This window comes from Python bivittatus, unplaced genomic scaffold (genome assembly GCF_059951505.1).
Source record: "Python bivittatus isolate LINGU-HERP-01145 unplaced genomic scaffold, Pbiv_v1 ctg000250_np1212, whole genome shotgun sequence".
In the NCBI taxonomy this organism is placed as follows: domain Eukaryota; kingdom Metazoa; phylum Chordata; class Lepidosauria; order Squamata; family Pythonidae; genus Python; species Python bivittatus.
Window position 1 is genome coordinate 2,084,415 of NW_028277057.1, and position 20,277 is coordinate 2,104,691.

General features: G+C 41.5%; 1 protein-coding gene across 3 annotated transcripts; it reads left to right on the forward strand.

The window, feature by feature from the left end:
- The first annotated feature begins 3,767 nt into the window (after positions 1-3,767).
- IL22RA1 (interleukin 22 receptor subunit alpha 1) lies at positions 3,768-20,244 on the forward strand. Of its 3 annotated transcripts, none has more exons than XR_015796162.1 (8): positions 3,768-4,120; positions 7,741-7,873; positions 11,400-11,578; positions 12,349-12,536; positions 12,975-13,110; positions 14,393-14,517; positions 16,226-19,076; positions 19,166-20,244. XR_015796162.1 is itself a non-coding variant. In XM_088140965.1 (7 exons), exons 1-7 carry the CDS (start codon positions 4,078-4,080, stop codon positions 17,204-17,206), a joined length of 1,785 nt encoding a protein of 594 aa, XP_087997091.1. In that variant the 5' UTR covers positions 3,768-4,077; the 3' UTR covers positions 17,207-20,244. The 3 variants fall into 3 exon arrangements, 1 of the variants encoding a protein (XP_087997091.1); XR_015796163.1 differs by having other exon boundaries at positions 16,226-19,064; XM_088140965.1 differs by having other exon boundaries at positions 16,226-20,244.
- Positions 20,245-20,277: the final 33 nt, after the last annotated feature.

A 20,277-nucleotide genomic window follows, 5' to 3' on the forward strand; every position in this document is an offset into this window, starting at 1 on the left:
GTATGTATATTATTATTGTTGTTGTTAATATGATCCCAAATCAAGCCAGGGTGGGATAAAGTCCTCTTCATTGAAGGTTATAATCTACCATGCTGGTCCAGAATAGATTAGTAGGTAGTCCCCAGGTTAAGAATGCCTGGTTTAAGGACAACCCATAGTTAAGAACAGAGCCTATTGTAGCAAAATTCAAGTTCAATACACAATGATTCAAGTTAAATACACAATACTACTTATACAGTATTACACAATAATAAGGTTCTGGTTTACATACAAATTCAACTTAAGGACAGACCTTGGGAACGGAACTTGTCCTTAAACTGAGGACTACCTGTAGATACGTGTTCTTCAATTTCCCAGCCCAGGGCTAAGAGAGCAACTTTGCCTAAGGGAGGACTGGAACCCAGGTCTCCCTGCTCCTAGTCCAGCCCCTTAACCAACGCCCCATGCTGGCTGTGGGGCTGAGAAGGAAAAACTGGCCAGATCCCTGCCCCCCCCCCCCGAGCTTCTGTGGCTGAACGAGGACTTGAACCCGGATCTCCCCTCCCTTAACCCAACTTCTTCACTGCTACTCTTACGTGTGCAGTAATTCCAGATCAGACAGGATGAGCCAAAGGTTCTGCTGAGAACTAACTAGAAATGGGAAGATGAGTCACCAAGTGGGAAATTACAAGTCACGTCTCTGTAATTCGCTTCTGTGCTGCGTTTGAGAGCCGTATCTTCTTCCTTCTTGGCCGGCTCAGCTCCAAGCCTTTCACGCTGGCCCGCTGTGGATGTTGGAGAGGACCCAAGGTTACCTAAACTTCATTCCATCTTATTGTAGTGACAGAGAAGTATCTTTTTGAATAAGAAGAGGATTGCCTGTTGCTACAGCTATTCACTTCCAAGGTTTACCTTCTGGTTGGGAGACAGGCAGGAGGTTTTTTCTTTTAAAAAAGGTCAAGATGGGGACTGTGTGCAATTGAAGCCCCAACTCTTTTACCAACTTTAAAAGGCAAGGTTTTGACAGTGCAATTGTGGCTGCCATCTTGACTTTTTTGACCTCCCTGCAGACATGGGAACCCTTGGACCTATTCAAGTATGGAGCGGGCATGGTAAAAAAAGAAGGAAGATGTACTGCAACCATGCAACCAACTCCCCACTCTCTTTTTAATTGTGTTGCAGCCCACGTGAAAAGGAGGCAAGGCTTCAATTTTGTGGCTGTGGGTACCATCTTGACTTTTTTGACCTCCCCCCTCTGGATGCCTCTGAAGCCATTCTGAGCATGTTGGCCCCACTGGCCTTGCTTCCCACTGCTCAGATCGACCTGCCTTTCCTGTTCAGGAAGTGGTTTTATTTTATTTAGCTATTTGTCACAAGTGCTCTTACGTTGCCTTGACTTTGTTGAGTCTTAGCGACTGTTATCTCAAGTCTGAGAACGGCAGGAATAAGGACCATGATGTTTGCTGTGCGCTGATTCCCAAGGGTTCAGCGAAGTGAAGAGGGGTGTGTGCTTAGCGTGTTGCACTCAATGCACTCAGGGAGACAGGCCTAGCAGGCAGGCGAATTCTTATGTATGAACAGGGCAGACTCTGCCAATCAGACATACACAAAGTCAGGAGAGCATCTACCTCTTCATGATGTAACATCAGTTGGTAGGAAAACCAAGAATGCATCAGTGTGGTGGAATCCAATTTGCAACATGGGATTTGGTGATGCCTAATGGAGCATGCTCGTTTGAAAAGACAATACATTGCTGCCTGGCATGCATTTGTAGAAAAAGCATGGTGCCAATTACTTGCTGTCTCAGTGTGAACACAGAAAGAGATCTCTTCTAAGTCTTTGTAAAGGAAAGAAGTCCAGATGCAGAATTACAAAAGAATGCGGCAGTTTTTGGCCTGTTTTTTTTCCCTTCTCTGATTTTTTTTTTTTTTTAAGTTCCAGAACCCGGAAACACCTTCTGAGCATCTCTCCCTAATTTATGTAACAATGCAAATTGCCCAAGAATATTATAACCAAAAAGCACCCTCCATAGGCATTTAAAATGCAAATTCCCCCAATTAATCTCTTTTAAATCCACTTTCCCTAGCATATAGGTGTTGGTGCTGTTTTAAGTGGACTTTTCTGCTGAAATCTAGTGGAAGCAAAATGCTCAAATCCACTTCTCCAGAATGGATCAGGAGTTATTTCACACCCAAAATAGAAAGGACATCTTTTCTTAACGGAGCTAGCAAAGGATTCTTACTAGACCTTGCACCAAAAGGCCCACAGGAACTGAATTATTCTGCTTGGCTCTATCTGGGAAAAGACTTGCTAACATTTGGATTGGTCCTTCATTTCAAATTGTAGAGCAAAACATGAGGTTAATAGAGAAGCCTACTCTAAAATTGTCAGTGCTAGTGACCGTGCAAATTTGGCACAAGAAAGAAGTTACAGTACCATGAATGACAGAGAAGCAAACAGATTACTTCCTCCTGCCACGTGTCACACATGGTCAGAATCCCAAGAATCAGGCCCCCAGTTTTCTTGTCTGAAGCAAAATGTCCCCTTCTCAGCTGTGGGAACCATGGCAAGCTATTAATTCAGATTTTTTTTCCTGTAACAATCCCTAAACCTGGCACCCTTTGAAGACATCAGGACCTTGGGGCAGAACTGAAGCTGGGACTAAATGCTTTCCTGAAATTTCCCACCAACCCTGAAGACAAAGAAATTAGTTGGATGATTTCACCAAAATGCTCCAGGAGATGGAGAAATTCTCCAACAATTTCTTGAGGAGAGTTTGCCCCCGACCAGGAATCACGACATCACTACCAAAAATGCTCCATCCAAGGCCTTCTGTCCTCACGTCCCTTAGGATAGAATGGAATCTTCCTTCACCACCACCACCACCATCATCCACAGCAGGTTGCCTTGAGGATAACAGATTGTTCTTCGCAAAGACCTGGAATGTGCTGGAAAATCACTGTACGTAATTTCTGCTTTGCACCAAGCAGACTCCTGGTCAGTCCCTGCATCCAGATCAGGACAAACGCATGTGCCACTCAGCAAAAATATACGGTATTTCAGTGCTTATTTATTGAATGTCAGCAAACATGGGGGGGGGGGGGGAAGCAGTTAAGTGGCAAAACTGAGATAAAAGGCAGGCCAAAGCAGAGGAAGAGAAAGACACAAAGCACAGGTAAGAAACGAAAAGGCTTAACTACAACAATCCACAATCTTAATATCTATATATCCAAAGAGACTGTTGGAAACTTTCCAGAACCACTGGAAACAATTCTGTGGGTAATTTGGAGTCCTAAGAGGGGTGGTCTTTGGTTATTCCAGCCTTAACCCTTTTAAGTACATAACAGCAGCAGACTAGAGATGGAAAGTAGGACACCAGGTGATCCATCCTCTATTCTACACCATGAATTTGGTGACAGGGATGACATGTCCAACCCTTTATAAAGGTCTTTTGGAACAGCAATTTAGCCATTTCCACCCATTATACATTCCGCATCCGTGAAATTAGAAAGCTCAATTGTTATCTACTGGCATCAATTCCTTTTCTTTTAAAGACTTTTGGGCCCGAGGATGCCGGGTGCTCCAGAATAAAACAAATCCAAAATAAAAATCCAGTTTGGGGATGATACTCCAGCCGTTCCTTCTGTCGCCCCGAGATCGCCTCGGTTGTCTTGACTCGCAACAGCAGCGTAATGAGAATTGCAGAAGTTGCAGAGACTGGGGCGTGGTGTCCTTCTTGCTACTGCCTGTCGAGGTACAGCTGAAAATAAATAAATTAGCCAACAGACCAGAAAGACTGCTCTGGGCGTGAAGGAATGCTTGCAGGAAGTAGCTTATCAGAAGAAATGCTTGCCTCAGACTGATGGAGGGGTTCCAGCTGCTTAGCACATTCATCTGGCAGGGTGTGCTGATGTGGGGGAGAGATTGAGGGTTCAGCGCATCCTGAGGTGCTTCCTTTCCCATGGCTGCAGTGGGAACGGAGATGCCGTATTAATTTCTCAACCTGGTGAAAAGGAACCGTCTGGCTTTGCCAACGAGGGAGCCTTGGAGACTCCTGGAGGATCATCCTTGTGCCAGGCTAATCTCACTACAGGATCAATGAAGATGTTTTTCATCTTCTGGGTCTTGTGCTGTCTACCAGGTAAGCGATCCTGTCATCTGTTCCTCTTCAGCTGGTTTTCTCACCCAGATTAAAGAAAGAAAATCACATTTTTTTTATTGCTGGCTTTTTGAGGCTCAGCAGAGCCAAAAACACCCTGCTGGGACTCAGCCGAAAGCCTTTCAACAGAAACTCCTGGATGTGAAAATAAAGGGAGGGATGGAGGAATGAAAAGGTGGAATACGAGCACAATACGTGTATTGTTTTTGTAATCTTGAGTATTTTATTATTTGTATGTCTATTTGTTCACCACCAAGGGTTCTTTTATGAACTACAGGTGGCGGTGTACATTTTTTCTAATAAATAGACGAAACCAAGAGTCTCTTGGGCAGGATCTGAACCATATCATATTTGTTTTGACCTTGTGTGTAATGGTGGTGGGTTCGTTTCTTGCCATCCTGAAGCAGACAGGACCTATTTCTGTGAAGTACCAATACATCACGGTCTTAAGGAGAAGTCACCCTCGGGCTGAACTTAAAGAAAAAGAGGAATGATGCCCAACTGGTTTGGAAAAAAAATGCAGTGGGAAATGAATCTCTCTTTGGGAGACCTTTTAAAGGTCAATTTTATATTGGCAGGTTTACCACATCATAAAGTTAATGTAACAAATGTGGAAAGCTCTGAAATCTGCAATTTTATTCTGGAAGATCTTGATTTGAATTGCAGGGTGACCTCAATATTCCTAGGTGTCCTTTGTTTTTTAGCTTTACATGGATAGTAATCTCCATTTTAGTGGTTTCTAAGGGTTACTAAACGATGTGTATGGAAGACACAAAACAGGTTCCTGCAGATTGCCGTTCTCAGTGGTGTGTTGGCCATACTTGCTGACAACTGTGAAGTTGAAATCCAGCCTAGGTTGACCGTGGGTTTCATCTATGTAGAGGGCAAGCATGAGGCTGCAAGAAAGGATGTCAAATCTTTTAAAAAGGAATGATAGTTATATAAGGGTATTAGAAATAAGTATATATGCACTTGAATAATACTTACATTAAATAAGTGTACATAGAATTGTAACTGTTAACTGTTATAGTGCTATATTATATCTGGTTTCTTTTTTCACTTTTTTAAAGCACATTTTATGCGTCATTTTTTCCTCGAGTATTTATCTGCCTTGTCATTTTCTTTGTGTTTTGTTCTTGTTCTGTTACTATTCCACTTAAAATAAAATGAAAAAAGAATGAAAAAGAAATAATAGCTAATCAGCAATGAATTCATCGTACATTCCAGAGATAAATGTTAGCTTCTAGAATCAGCAGAATAAATTGCTAATCACTGGAGAGTCCACTGTATACAGCTTGTTAATCTCTTTTCTATTTTCTTGCTTCTCCTCTGGGTTTTGTGTTTTCAGTATCTACTACAGCAAACAAACAACAGTTATACTAAAAGTAAGGAGACCTGTGTTCAAACTTTCACTCACTTATGAAACTCACCAGGTGACCCCGACCCCACAAAGAATTTATCTTTTTTATCTGTTAGATTTCCCCCAGCAGTTCAAATATGTAATACTTTCTTCTCCATATTTATGCTCATAGCAACCACCCACTGACAGATAGGTATTACCCCCAAATTTCCCCATGAAAATCTATGGCTGAGTTTAAACATGTCAGTTTACCATAGTGGGAAGTGGTATTTAAATATATTCGTAACTGAGTCTCTCCCATTCTGGTTCAAACGCTTAACTGCTGCAACAGCATGCTAGTTGTCGCATAAACTGTAACGGGGCTTGTTTGATTTGGACTTAATGCAACAGTTTGTGATTCTGGAACCATTATTGATCTGCAGATGGTCTCTGGTCTGGTGACGCAAACATTGATATTTTGCCACAGATGTAATGAGCTCACCAGATGTTGTCATTTTTTTCCTCAATTCTCTCCAGACTTCACATAACAACATGAAAATCTCATAGAATTCGGTTACCTTACAAGATCTCAGTCCTAAAGAAAATGAAAAATGGAAATGCTTTTAATTAATTTGGGGTCCTGCAGATCCTTTTGAGGAAGGACAAAAGATCACCGCTTTCACTGATTGGTTAGGCATATTCTGTAAACCCATTATTGGACAATGCTTTGAGGGGCACGCTGCTCAGTGGGGGCCGGGACCCATTCCCCGAAGTCCTTCTCAAATAGCCTCCCGGGTCCAACCCATCCTGAAGAGTCTCTCTTTGCATCTTCTTTCCATTCCCCCAGCAGCATGAAAGGAGTTTAATTCTTGTGCAGAGAAGTAACTCAGAATCGTCTCTTCCCGTGCAGGTTGGGATTAAGGATCTAAGGTCACCACATTTCTTAGATAATTTAAGCACAGAGTTTGGGATACATTCAGTTCTTACGCTCCATTCTAGGCAATACAGAAATCCCAACCTTGTTTGTTCAGTGCTACAATTCTAAGGGTGGTGATCAAATTTCTAAGCAATGCACTTCTCTGTTGATTATTGTCTTGGTGACTGTAAAAGGCTGAAAGCAGTGAGCTAATGAGGTTGTCTTCTAGTGCCAGAGATCTTCCTGGATAACCTCAAATTAGCTTCAGCAGTCACAGACAAGGGGCACCAGTCCTGGTAGAAGTTTTCTTCCTGGCACTCCCAGGTCAGGGTTCAGGCTAAAAGCCGTGCAGAGATTTCTAGAAATAGGGATCAAACAAACACACCTGGTTACTTAGTTCACCCATTTTCTGGTTTGTACATTACTAACTGCCATACGCTAACCAAATGGGCTAGGTTTTCCTTACAACTAAGCTATAATGGAGCTAATCAGGTTAACCCTAAACAAGCATAGTACGTCTTTCCTAACTGTGCTGGTTAAATGTGTTTTGTGAAGCCAGCCAGTAAGAAAGGACAAGGGACCTGGAGTTTGCTACTCTTCCTTCTTAATCCTGATTGCCCACAAATGGAAAATCCAGGTTAAGAAATGCAAAAAGGAGGAAGAGCAGAGTTCAGGGGATATGAAATCCCCTCCTGGAGTTCGAGTCTTAGCAGCTGCCAGGCCCAGACACCCATTCTCAGATTAGGGCATCTGACCATCAAGCTGAAACCTCATGGCACATCTGGAAAAATGATTGGCTTGTTCCTCATCTTGTATGTTTGAGAACTAGGCCTGGGAGACTAATCTTTTTGACTCCCCATCATTAGAAAACACATCTTCTAACACAGAGGCTGCCTTCACACAGCCCGCTTAACTGGGCTAATGGATGGACTCATGGGGGGGGGGGGGGTTGGACTATATGTCGAACTGTAACCTTACCAAATGGGATCCTCCTAAGCCACAACATTCTAAACACGGTTAAAATTATACAACCTTCACCTGTTGAATCCACTGATGTCTTTTCCTGAGCACTGTCTGCAAATATAGCTGGAATGAGAGGCTGATTTCCTTCCTTCATAAGGAAACGAAAGCAATGGCAAGAAAATCTCTCTCTTTTACAATTTATAATCAGTTATCATTCTTAATGGGATAATCTAGCAGGTGCCTCTTGTCTTCTACGTTTCTTGTTGCAAACTCTGAGACCCACGGCTGTAGGGTTCAGACAATGGAAAGCTTTAATGGAAACAAGGAATGATGATGCATTTTCTACTGATGCTGATCTTGAATACTTGTTCATTTTTCCTGCAGGGAATTCACTGGGAAAAAGAACACCAGTCATTCAGCAAGCAACTTTTTTGTCCACCAACTTTGAAAACATCTTCTCATGGAAGGTCACGGAGGAGACCCCCCCAGGCACGCTCTATGATGTCCAGTATAACAAGTAAGAACGTTAAGCTTTTTCATAGAAGTTGGTGGCCTGTATTGTATGAGCTGAATCCATGGCTATTTCAAACAGGGTAAAACAATAGTAACTGTTGTGCCAACAAGTGAAAAAACATTAGGCTTCTGTGCAGCTTCAAGAGGGATTTTCTCTTCTCTTCTTGCAACACACTTCGTTCAGTTGTTGAATTGTCCCTTTTATGCCCTGCTCTGACTTTTGATACACTAAATCATAAACTAATCAAATTATGTGGAATTCACACAACACACTAAAACACACATATATGCACACATACAAGGTTAAAACTAACCCAGTTTAGGATGGCGTACCAATGCAATGCTAAATTTGTAGCTGCTTCGGCTGAGCTGTTAGTGGTCCACAGTCAGGGTCTTCACCAATCCCAACATGATAGAGAAACCCCCAAAGACTATATGCACCCAGTTTGACCACACCTCTAAATTCAAATCCAAACCTAGGAAGGGTGGCTCAAAGGTAGCCATTAAAGTTCCAGCTGCAGGAACAGAGAGATTATAGCCAACCCCCGCATTTGCCAGCAAAAGTGAAGTGCAATAGCTAAATCATTAACTCCTTTTCAGATCAAAAGAAGCTTGTCTGCTTAACAGGTTCTGAAACAACAGGTCTTGCTTAGAAGTAGAGATAATAAGCGCCTTCTACTTAAGTTATTTATTTATTTATATTTCGAATTTAGACACCGCCCATCTCACGAGGAAGTGACTCTGGATGGTTGTAGTTTCCTTTGGCTTAAAATAAAGAGTTCTGTGATTTGAACGTGGCTTGTACCCTTGAAAAGCTACAAGGGGACAATAGTGTTGTTTGGGGAAGCTAATGCTGGCTTAAAAGTGACCTCTGCCATTCCATGGGCTTCCCCTTATTCAGTGAGTGTACTAAATACTGTACTGTAAGTCTATATACTTTATTTCCAAATCAAATAGCTGCTTTCTTCCCTTCACAAGAACCGCCGACCTTGTGGGCTAAGGGCAGCTAGTTCTGCATTGTGATGAAAAGTTCAAATCCCCTCTTTTTGCCCTGCTGTGACCCTCCTCTAGATGTGTACACCCAGGTGCAGACAGTCTTCTGCTTACGAACAGGTTACGTTCCAAGAGGCTGTTTGTAAGTCTATTTTGCTTGTAAGTTTGCTGTGGTTTGGACCACAGTGCACTGTATACATACGCCCAGAAGTTTATGGTGTGCTGCATATGTACCCATACATGCTGTAAACTTCCAGGTGTACATATAAGTGTGCCGTACACTTCTGGGCATACGTACGCATGTGCACTGTAAACTTCCAGGACCTTCATTGTTGGAGTTGTTGGAGGTTTGTTCGTATTGGCGAAAGTTCGTAACTTGAAAGTTCGTAAGTAGAGGATTGTCTGTACTCTTTAGTAATCCAAAAAAGAGAGAAGGAGGAAGTAATTTGAACCAAACCTTAGTTGTTCAATATTTGCTGCTCTCTCAGTTCCACAGTGTAGTTCACCAGTTATATACTATCCAGAGTCCTTTGGAGTTGGGTGGCTATAATAATTTTGAAATGATGATGATGATGATGATGATGATGATGATGATAAATGAATATATATTAAGGAAAGGGCTGTACAAAGCACACCTATATGCGGAGTCCTTGGTGCTCTCTGAGCTTGGTTGTTTGCTTGCAGATGTTTCATTACCCAAGAAGGTAACATCATCAGTGCGAGTGAGTGTGGGGTTTGCTCCCTGTTGATATACAAAACTTGTCCTGCCAGTGTTGGTGGGAGTGTGGTTTTCTCCTTGGTAGTTCCTTGATTAAGGTATTGTTTTCTGCTTGATTGGTGGTCTGGTCTGGTGTTAATCCCTGCTTATCTAGGTGTTGGTTGTTGATGTACTTTGGCCTGTTTGTTTCCAAATAATTAACTGTAACAAACTTTTTTGGTAGGGGAAAAAAGTCCCCTTGAAGGCAGCTTTGACTCATTCGATAGCATCTTGCTCCAGTTAGCTGATGTGTCTCTTTGCAATGGAGTCCCTTTATCCCAAAAAGCACACTGCGTTTTGCATCCATTCCCACAAATGGCTTGCTTTACTTGGTATCTAGGCCATTTTTCCTCCAGTCCAATCCAATCCAATCCAAAGTAAGCAGGACTGGCTCCCCCCCGTAAGGCATGGAGAGATGCTCAGCCGACCTGGATTACTCACTTGTGCAATAGCAATTAAAGTAGAGTTTCTGCAGACAGGGAAGCATAACAATGCTGCATGCTTGACCGAAGATGGGTGCCTGAGTCATTTGGGAACAAGATTCATTCTCAAGCAACAGTCCTTCTGATTACTGTAGTCTACATCTGTCAATTAGATCAAAGTGCGTTTGCTCCAAAAGTATGAATAAAGGGTGGCTTATTGGTTTCATTGCTTGTTTCACAAGGGGTAGCCAAAGGATCTGCAGACTGATGCAGTCCCATTAAGGGAAAAATGGCCAAAGATATTCTTTCTGAATGAAAGAAACAAGCAAACACCAGCTGAAAACAGGAGGGCCGGCCCTATCGAGAAGCAGAGTGACGCAAATGCTTGAGGAAACAGGCTTTAGATACCATGGAGGTGTACCAAACAAAACAGTGTTTAATTTGTGGGTATTGTGTTTTTACTCTTGGGAGGGGAAGCAATGCTTTGGGAATGTAATGGGCCAAAATATCTCACTATGAGGTGCGTGGCACTTGGCTGGGGGCACCATTTGCTTCTCTGCCTTAGGCAACAAAAGATCTTAGTCAGAATTGTCAAAATGCCCTCCCCCTTTCCATTTAAACTGCTCTAGAAGTACAGATTGGAACCTGGCAGCTGCATTTTGTTTAAGAAAACACACAAGCCTTATTGCAATGTTTAAACTTTTGGAAATCTGAACCAGGAAAGGTGATAGCAATGGAAGATTTCTAGCATGTATTTTAAGAACAGGTACAACTTGTCCAGCGTAGGGAAATAGTATAGGTCAGAGATCCATGACTCACTGGGACATTTCCAGACCATTAGCTTGCCCCACTCATTCCGCAACTAAATCACAGCCAGAATTAACCAAGCTGTTATTTCATTATACCCAAAAGCTCTGGGAAGGAGCATATTTGCCTATTCATCCAACATGGTTAGTCACACACATCCACCCACAAAAATTAACCAAGATGAAAACTAATCCAATTTGTTGTGGTACAAATGTAAGTGTATTGTGTGAACTCAGCCTGAAAATAAGTCTCTTAACTATCCAATTGATTGGATTCAATGTCCGCATGGGGTCCAAACCTAAAAATAGTTATGCGTTCCACAATATGTGGTGAGGTGATGGTCACATTAATGGTGCCATGGATCAAGCCACCAGAAGGTGATACCTTCTGGCCCATGGCTCAGTTTTGGTAAATGCAGGATTGGGAGTCATCTATCTTGATCCGTATCTACTTTGTCATTTAACAATTTTGGATGCTGTCCACCTGGTTCCTCATCTACACCTGCATATCATTTGCAAACTTATGTGAGTAACCGTCTGGTCTGGTCATAGGTATGGGGAGACCTGGCAGAATAAACCTGAGTGCCAAAATATCACCCAGAACTTCTGCAATCTCACTCATGAGACTGAGGATTTCAATGAACGCTACTATGCCCGAGTGAGAGCCATTGTCCCCAACTGTTGCGTCTCTGACTGGGTCAGGTCCTACAGATTCTGTCCTCGTGAAAACAGTAAGTGCTTCTCATGAATTGTGCTGGAAACAGGGAGAATTCTGGATCTCCAGCCTGTTTGTTCATAAGGTGTGCTTATGCTAAGAGTGCCATCTTCTCCCCAGAAGGACACCTTCTGGTCAACCACTCCATGCCAGGGTGAATCAGCATTTCTGCTGATTGGACAGATACATTGGCCAAATCCAGAAAGTGATGGCTGATTAAGTGGGTTGTGCGAATGGAGCCAAGTGTGTTGGTTCCAGTGAACTGAACCATTAACCTGGCAAATGGGTTGGATTTGCACAACCTACTAAACTATCAACAGAATAGCCATGATGAACCTTTGAGATGGCTTCCAATCTCAAAATAATCTCAAAAAGGGAAAAGAATATATATAAACTTATTTCGTGGCTGCAATAAAGCAGCATTGTCTTTCCCCATAATCTATCCCCATGGTGTCCGTGGGGGGGGGGGGATGTCAAAAAATTCAAGATGATGATCATGATCATGCAATTAAATCCCCCACCTTTGTATGTGTGTTGACTTCACACACACATACAAAGGGACAGGTCTTCAATTTCATGGTTGCAACCACATCTTGACTTTTTTTATCACCCTCTGCAGATGATGCTGATTACCAGTAGAATTGTAACTAACCTTGTTAAGTATATTGTGTAAACAGAGCGACTGATTTCCTTCCTTCCTTCCTTCCTTCCTTCCTTCCTTCCTTCCTTCCTTCCTTCCTTCCTTCCTTCCTCCCTCCCTCCCTCCCTCCCTCCCTCCCTTTTTAGCTATTATTGAGAAACCTGATGTAAAATATACACTCAGCGTTCAATCCATCAAGTTTGTTATTCAGCCTCCTTACACACCTTTCAGAGATGAGGATAACTTCCCTCTGACTGTAGCGGACATTTTCAACCAACTTGATATTGTTTTCCACTATGAAATAACAATATTCTGCACAAAGACTCAGCTGATGGTAAGAAGGAGACCCAAGCGTGACAGCTGACTTACATGATAGCTTATTATTAAATGATACACTGAGCCTAAAAATGAATGGTATCGTGCAGGTGTGTCCACAGGGGGTCAAAAAAGTCAATATGGGGGCCACAACCATGTGATTGAAGCCCCACCCTTTTTTATGATGCATGTACCAGATGTATGGAGGTTGTGCAGAGGAAAAGTGGGGGGTTGGAAAAACAGGATTAGAGGAAGGAGGGAGGTCAAAGGAAAATGGGGTTTGAGATCATGGGCTGGATCAGGGAGCAGCACAGGCCAGATTAGAATCAGGGGCCCAAAATTCTCCAAGTCAGAAGTAATCCACTGCCACGTACAAGCTCTCCATCATGAATCCTCTTGTGTGAACTTTCAGTTGACTTTGGAAACTCAGTTGTCTCTCTCTTGCCTCTCAATTTAGTGGACAAAAATTGAAAGGAATGAGGAATTTGAAATCACAGACTTGGATCCTGACACTGAATACAATGGAACGATATCCATCATATATTCCGACAAAATCAGCAAGCCCTATGTGTTTCAAGTACGGACGTTATCAGGTGCGGTTTGATGCACAGTTTGATCTTGCACACGTCTATTTTAATGAAGTAGAAATATTTCAGAGTATGCTAACGGTCCAAGCAGGTAATGCCCTCACATGGTCCTGCTTCATCTATAGCATAACACACAAGGGCGTGGATACATGGAGCTCTTCTTCTTCTTTTTTTTTTTTAATTAATTCTCAGAGCATCATAGGACGTGCAATTGTTATTGTTCTACTGTTCTGATTTTAAATTAGCAATTATGCTGCTTTATGGTTTTATTACATTTTTAGCATATTATGGTGGATACTTTATTTGTGTAAACTGCTGAGAATCATAAGATTGTGGTGGTCTGAAAACCGAATAAATAGAAAGCTATACAACGAATTTTCATAACTCCTAAGTGTTACCTGTTCTCTTTTCCTATCCCCACCCACTTTGCAACTAGGAGAACACTTCAAAGTTTTATTTCTTCCTTTTCATTGATTCCTTTGTTTAGTTTCCAGATCTGGAATTATGGTTAAGTAGAGCCTCTTTTAGACACTATGATATTAAGGTGGCTCATTTTAAATTAAACTTCATCTGACAGGATAGCAGAGCAACCACAGTTAACCATGACTAGAAACAAACATTTCTGAATACGCTACACCAGCTATCAAGATGTTTCTCAAGGACTTAACTGTGGCTGTTCATATGACATGCTAAAACTTAAACCTGGGTTAGCAAACAGAATTGCTCTGATGTGTACACACAGCCCTAACCTGGTTGGTTTGGTTTTGCTTCCCATGCTAGAATCCATCCTTAAAAAGAAGCCATAGCTCATTTTTTACAACAAGCGACCATTTGCAACAACAATCCATTGGGTTATCAATCCTATCTTTTAATCATGATCTGTCATTATATCTGAATAAAAATCATGCTTTTTTGTTGTCGTTTTTGTTTGTCCCCATCCATTTCTACTAGGTTTTGACCAGATTAAAAAAAAAAAAATGAAACCAAGCAGGAATGAGATGAACAAGCTATAATTGCTTGGTTTACCTGCAAGAGTGACTCTAGTTTAAATAAATCCAGGTTAGATGTTATGCCTGAATGTAGCCTTTCCCTGGCCATCTTTGCCTGATTTTGATTTTTTTTCTGTTCCCCATATAAGTGAGCATGTTTTGACAATTCAAAAGAATGAAGGTTATTGGCTCGAAAGAGGATTATTCTTTCTAACCAACCTCAACTTGGACCATCCAGGAATTTTTTTCTTCTGCTTGTCTTGGTGCTAATTAATGAATATGTTGTCTTCTGTCCATAGATAACACCTGGCTGCCGTATTTGTTTGGAATGCTTATATTTCTCATCATATTTATCTTTGGAACTGTATGTTACTTCATTTGTAAATATGTTAAACAACACACCATTCAGCAGCCCACATCTTTGGTACGTAATTTTCAACCACTATCGAAGTTTTTTAAATGGGTCAGGACTTCTATACACTGGACAATTTTCATTAAGGAAAGGTTTTCACCTCTTCCCCACCAAAGTAGAGTAGATGTTGGGGAAATGCATATTGCTGAAGGAAGGAAGATGTTCTGGCACAATGATCTATACATCTATGTAAATCTATGGCAATTTCTAGATGCTTACTAAACTGGGATACTTCATAACTTGGTTTGGTTTAGGAGTGGACTTGTGGATACCAAGAGGAAGATTGGGAAATAGCTTTGTCCCGCAGGCTATTAGATGTCTGAATGTTTAATATCAAAGGCATAGTATGTATATTTTATAGTAATTTAGGTATCTCAATTGTATTTTAGTGTATGATTGTAAGCCAATTGCAATGGAATTTCATTTTATTATGCACTTGGTGTATAGTGTATAGTGGAATGACAATAAAGTTATTATTCTATTCTATTCTATTCTATTCTATTCTATTCTATTCTATTCTATTCTATTCTATTCTATTCTATTCTATTCTATTCTATTCTATTCTATTCTATTCTATTCTATTCTATCCTATCCTATCCTATCCTATCCTATCCTATCCTCCTCCCTAAGATCTGTGCCATACATACATATTTCAGGGAAATTACAAATTATGGCCCCAATATTTCTCTCATTTGTCAATGTGCTTTGGAGAAGATCAAAGCAGGAAGAAAGTTTTGCACTATTTCTGACGGCTCTGCTCCTCTAAAGTCCATTACTGTGAAATAGAACCTCTGTCTTGAGCAGAAGTATCTCCATTTGGAGGCAGTATCCAGATGGTTAAGATTTTGACAAACTTCATCTGGTTCAGAACAGGTTCAACATATTCCACTCACATTTGATATGCAGCAGTCACTGGAATAAAACTTCAATGTTCTTGGATTCCCATGTTCCTGTGTAATTAGTCTGGGAAAAATCTGATGGGACTGTCAAATGAGGGCAATGAGAGAGTGTCATATATCCTTAGTGAACGCAGATCTTAGGAGGACATTCTATTAGTTCAACTTTGCTAGGGTCACAATGGTGAACTCTCTTACAATATGGAATTTTCCTTTATTTCCAAATACCACTGCATTGGGCATGGCATTGCACCTTGCCAGTGTGAATGCTGTTCTCTAATTGGTCATTGTTATATAATAAAATCTTAATTTAATGAAATATTTGGGGGGAGGGGATGTCCATTAAATCCACATTTATATCATTTGCATCAATTTACATCATTTGTGTAGTGACATAACTGATATAAAAGTGTGATTTGCAGTAAGATTTAATGGACAAACTCTTTATTTAATGGACATTAGTCTGTTAAATGGGGGTAAAGTCTGAACAATAAAAATTGTCCATTGTATCTGAAGTCTGTTAAACCAAAATGTTATTGTATTCAATGAATTACCATCAGCTTCAGTGAACAGTTAACTATATTCAGATTAAAGTAATTTGGAACTGGTGATCTGTTCAACTGGTGATCTATGATTCTGGCACTTTCTAATGTTAAGAGTGCCCTTGGAGAAAATCCATATGGTTGGAACTTAGCCTTGATTTTATCAGTATAATGAGAGTCAACCCAAAGAGGGATAAGGTAACTTTTAACCAATAATTTAACATTTAAATTGTGTATTTTTTGTTCAACTAGCTCAACTCATTCATCTTTTTTCCTTGATAGGATTTCAAAGACATTTCCCGTTTCCAGCCTCTCATATTAAATGTGGAGTATGCCCTGAGCCCTTATGATTTATCCAAGTTTATCCAACCAGAGGTGCATTCAGCAGAGGTGAGCCATCACATCTGGGGCATGCCAGAAGACCAAAAATTATTCAATCCAACAGAGACAGGTTACCAACAACAGTCCAAAACTTCACCATTCCAGTCTCCTGCTCAACGCTCAGATCTTGCAGTAGGTTATGCACCACAAGTGATCAAGAACAGTCGGCTGCGGACACTACGGGTCAATCCTTCCACATTAACATATGGATTATGCATTGAAGGGGCCACCCTCAAGGCAAACCAAGTGATTAAGCTGGATTCTTTTGTAAGCAATGGACACTATAAAGCCCAGAGACCGGAAAGGACCAACCAAGAGTTGCAGGAGACCAAGATTCACCAGGAGGCAGGGTTGATAGTGGAAACCATCCCCCAGATTCAACATTTCCCACTTCAGGAAGACTCAAAAGGTCTGCCACAGGAGTCTCCCTGCCTTCTGGGGGAGTGGATACCTGCCACCGTGGGTGGAAGAACAGGAAGCTACAGAAAGCAAGCAGAATTGCCACCTTCCAGCTTGGAAGCAGGCCAGAATGCTATCTTGGATGGAGGTGATTCTCTGTTGTTAACTGATCCACCACCACCCTTATTTCCACCCTCTTCTTGCAACAACCTCCCTCAGGGTCACAGCACAGGGCAACAACCAACCTTCAATCTGTTAGCCTGGACTGATAATTTTTTGCATTCCAACCCTTTTGGATTCCAAGTCACAGACTACTTAGCTCAAGGAAACCAGGGGTTGAAAAGTGAGCCTCAGTCTTTAGATATTGCCCCAAATACCCAGGATTCTAATCAGATCAACAAACCTCTCCCAAGTTTGTTCAGAGACTTGGAGCTGAAGCTACAGTGGGACTGCAGGCCAGAGGAAAATGCAGCAACTTTTTAAGCAATGCAAAGAGTTTGGAAATTTCTTTCTACAAAATAGAGTGGAAAGCAGATTCTTTTTTTCTAATGAACTCTGATTCCTCTGTACGAGTTGCACTTCTACATCTTAAAAAGGAGGAAAATTCAGAAAACTGCATTCCACATTTGTATTCATACAGGCTCGATGGAAAAGTGAAAGCAGAATGAAATAAATATTGTTCTAGGTTTGATATATAATCTGGCAGGAGAAGGGCATCTTTTTGCAGCTGGGGAATACACTTTTTGGGGAAAAAATATAGGTCCTTCAAAGGCTGCAGGAAATGTGTCAGTCAAAAGTGGGTGTTACTGGGGAGGATGGGTCATAATTCTTTGCCCACTTTTGGCCCATTCTGGGGAAATTGGGCGAGTTTTTTTAAAACTTAAAGGCTTAATGCACATATTGTAGTTTTATTTTGTTTTCAAGGAATTACACTATCTGCTTTTAACAGTGCAATCTTGGGAGCTCTAGGGCTGAACAAATAGCACGGTGGGTGACTCATGAAGCTAGGATGTGACAATGATACCTAGATATATAGAGAGCTAGCTGACCATGCTGGAAGTCTTGGGCTTGTCCAGATGATCAGTTTTCTCATCTTCCAACCCTTCTGAATCCAGGTCCTTTTAACTAGATGTATTCAGACATCAGATGCTACAAGCATGGGCATTTTTTCATGGGCATTTCATTTTTTGAATTCTGCAGGCTTCGCAGAGAATGATCTGCTACTTAGTTCTCCCTGGCCAATCAGTCACCGAGGGCCTTTCAGGTCTCACCCTCCTTCCCTTTCTTCACAAAACGGAAAAAGAATGAATTGCCAATGTCTCCCCCTGTTTCTGTGTCTGCCTAGTAGCGAACCCTGCATTGGGACTTCTTTATCTCATCATGCCAGCACGCTGCAATGACAGGATCTCAAAAGTTGGGATGAGCCAAGAATCCCTTCCAGTAGGAACGTGGACGACCCCTTCAAGAATGAAATAGAGATGTGCTGGCATGTTTGGAGCAGCATTCACTGCTTTGCAATGGCATTTCCCTGTCCGTGGGTACACCTCTGATATTGTCAGCCTTGAGAGGTAGTCCAGACAAGAAGCACACCCGGAAGTATGGCCTCTTACTTGATTGCAAGGTTACGCTAACAGCATCTTGTAAAACTGAAAGTACGTCTCTCCTCCCCCACACCTTTACAGTCCAAGAAATGAGGGAGGGTCCCTTCTGAGACATTTGGCACACCCCATTCCTTCTATGGGCTCAGCTGCCTCTTATCTGACTGTTGCCCAGCCTGCGGCTCTTCCCCCTCTCTCCCAAGGTCATTCCCACATACCATTACAGATGTGGGGTCATACTGAACTGGCTTGCACTGGCAAGTTCCCAGCAACAAAGTCATGTAATCTATGGTGGGGTTGCTCATTTCAAGTGATTGCATGATTCCTGGAGTCCTCCACATCTTAGGACATCTTAAGGCTCTTTCAAGATAAAGTTTGAAGTGCCTCATAAGTGGCATAACAGGTTTCCCTGGATCTTGTGAGGTACACAATAGGAACATGTTTATCCTCTGCAATGATTGATCAACACAGACTTAAATAGGAGATCAGCAGCTGGTATTACATGATAGCTTATTATGTATTAAAGACCCATTTCCCAAATTGGCATTATCTGCCGATTCTCCTCTCCACTACCACTCTGAGAGGCCAAAGATACATTTGGATTTGCAAAATAGGTGGGTAAATAAATTTTGGCAGTATTGGCACACTCCCTCTGAGAAGGTGGACCATGGAGTCATGGGCATCCACATTATTTTGTGATGTGGCTGCTGAACCTGGAATAGTGTTTTTTTGAGGATTCTGTGGTATAGACCAGGGTTCCTCAACCTTGGCGACTTGAAGATGCGTGGACTACAACTCCCAGAATTCTGGGAGTTGTAGTCAACTACATCTTCAAGTTGCCAAGGTTGAGGAACCCTTGTATAGATAATATCCTGTTCTGAGATGCATAGCAGTTCCTCCCACAACACTACTCTCTCCACCATATCAAATTTATCTTTAAACCCACTTTTATGGAAAATTCCACAGAGGACAATCCTACTTGCAATCAGAACAATTAGCATGTCCTTTTACGTTGCAAGGGCTCTAGGGACATGGGGAAAAACCTTATCATAACCCTTTCTATCAACATTTCCAGGTCATCCAGCCATTTATTTGTCTCCCTTTTACTATCAGACACTCCAATATTACACACAATGTAATATTACACAATGTAGACAAAATCTGTGCCACAGTATCAGTATTACATCCTGCTGTAGTAGCAGGTGTTCCATAACATCTGTAAAATCAGTGAACTTTGGCCACGTGTAATCTGATCTAGTTCTTGGGCTGCTGTGTTAGTGTTGTTTCATTTTTATGTGGCTTATATTTTGACACTGCTGGTCTTTGACCACAATGAAGTTTTCATGGGGAACAACTTAGAAGAGGGGGCAGTTCTTAGCTGTGGATTTCCAAGAACTTCCAAGCCTTCTCACTAATCACTTTTACCTGGTCAGCAAAGCTGGTTTTTATTCATGTTGAGATCTTGATGTTCGCTGAGTTTGTTTTATTTCTTGCAAACTTTTCTTTTCCAAATTAAGGAACATCATCTGTACACAGGCAAAAAAAAAAAAAAATTAGGAAAACCATACCTAAACCCCAATTGGCAGTCAGAAGACACAATGAAAACGTTTTGATTTCACCACATCTGGATCAATTTGATCAGAAATTCAATTGGTAAAATGTCACCACTGTAGATCAAGTCAAATCCAAGAATGTGAGAGAATTCCTAGGAGCCTCACATTCTAATAGATCTGCCATGAATAAAGATAGAAACCTGGTCTACAACTATTCAAAAAGCTACGAAAGGCCCAAGAAGGAAGGAAACATTTTGGGCACATCGCTAGATAAACGAGAACTAATACAATAGGCAGGAACAGTCTGAAATAATGCACCCAATCAAACTAGATAGCCCAGAAACAGAAATGATCAGAAACAGGCACTTAACAGTCACAATCCTGATCAGAACAAGGTTGACAA

What these genes read in the sequence shown, in the direction of transcription:
- IL22RA1 (XM_088140965.1), top strand. Translation starts at nt 4,078, where the DNA reads ATGAAGATGTTTTTCATCTTCTGGGTCTTGTGCTGTCTACCAG. An exon ending in GCACAAAGACTCAGCTGATG is followed by an intron (nt 12,537 to 12,974) that starts GTAAGAAGGAGA and finishes CTCTCAATTTAG; the next exon opens with TGGACAAAAATTGAAAGGAA. An exon ending in TTCAGCAGCCCACATCTTTG is followed by an intron (nt 14,518 to 16,225) that starts GTACGTAATTTT and finishes TTTCCTTGATAG; the next exon opens with GATTTCAAAGACATTTCCCG.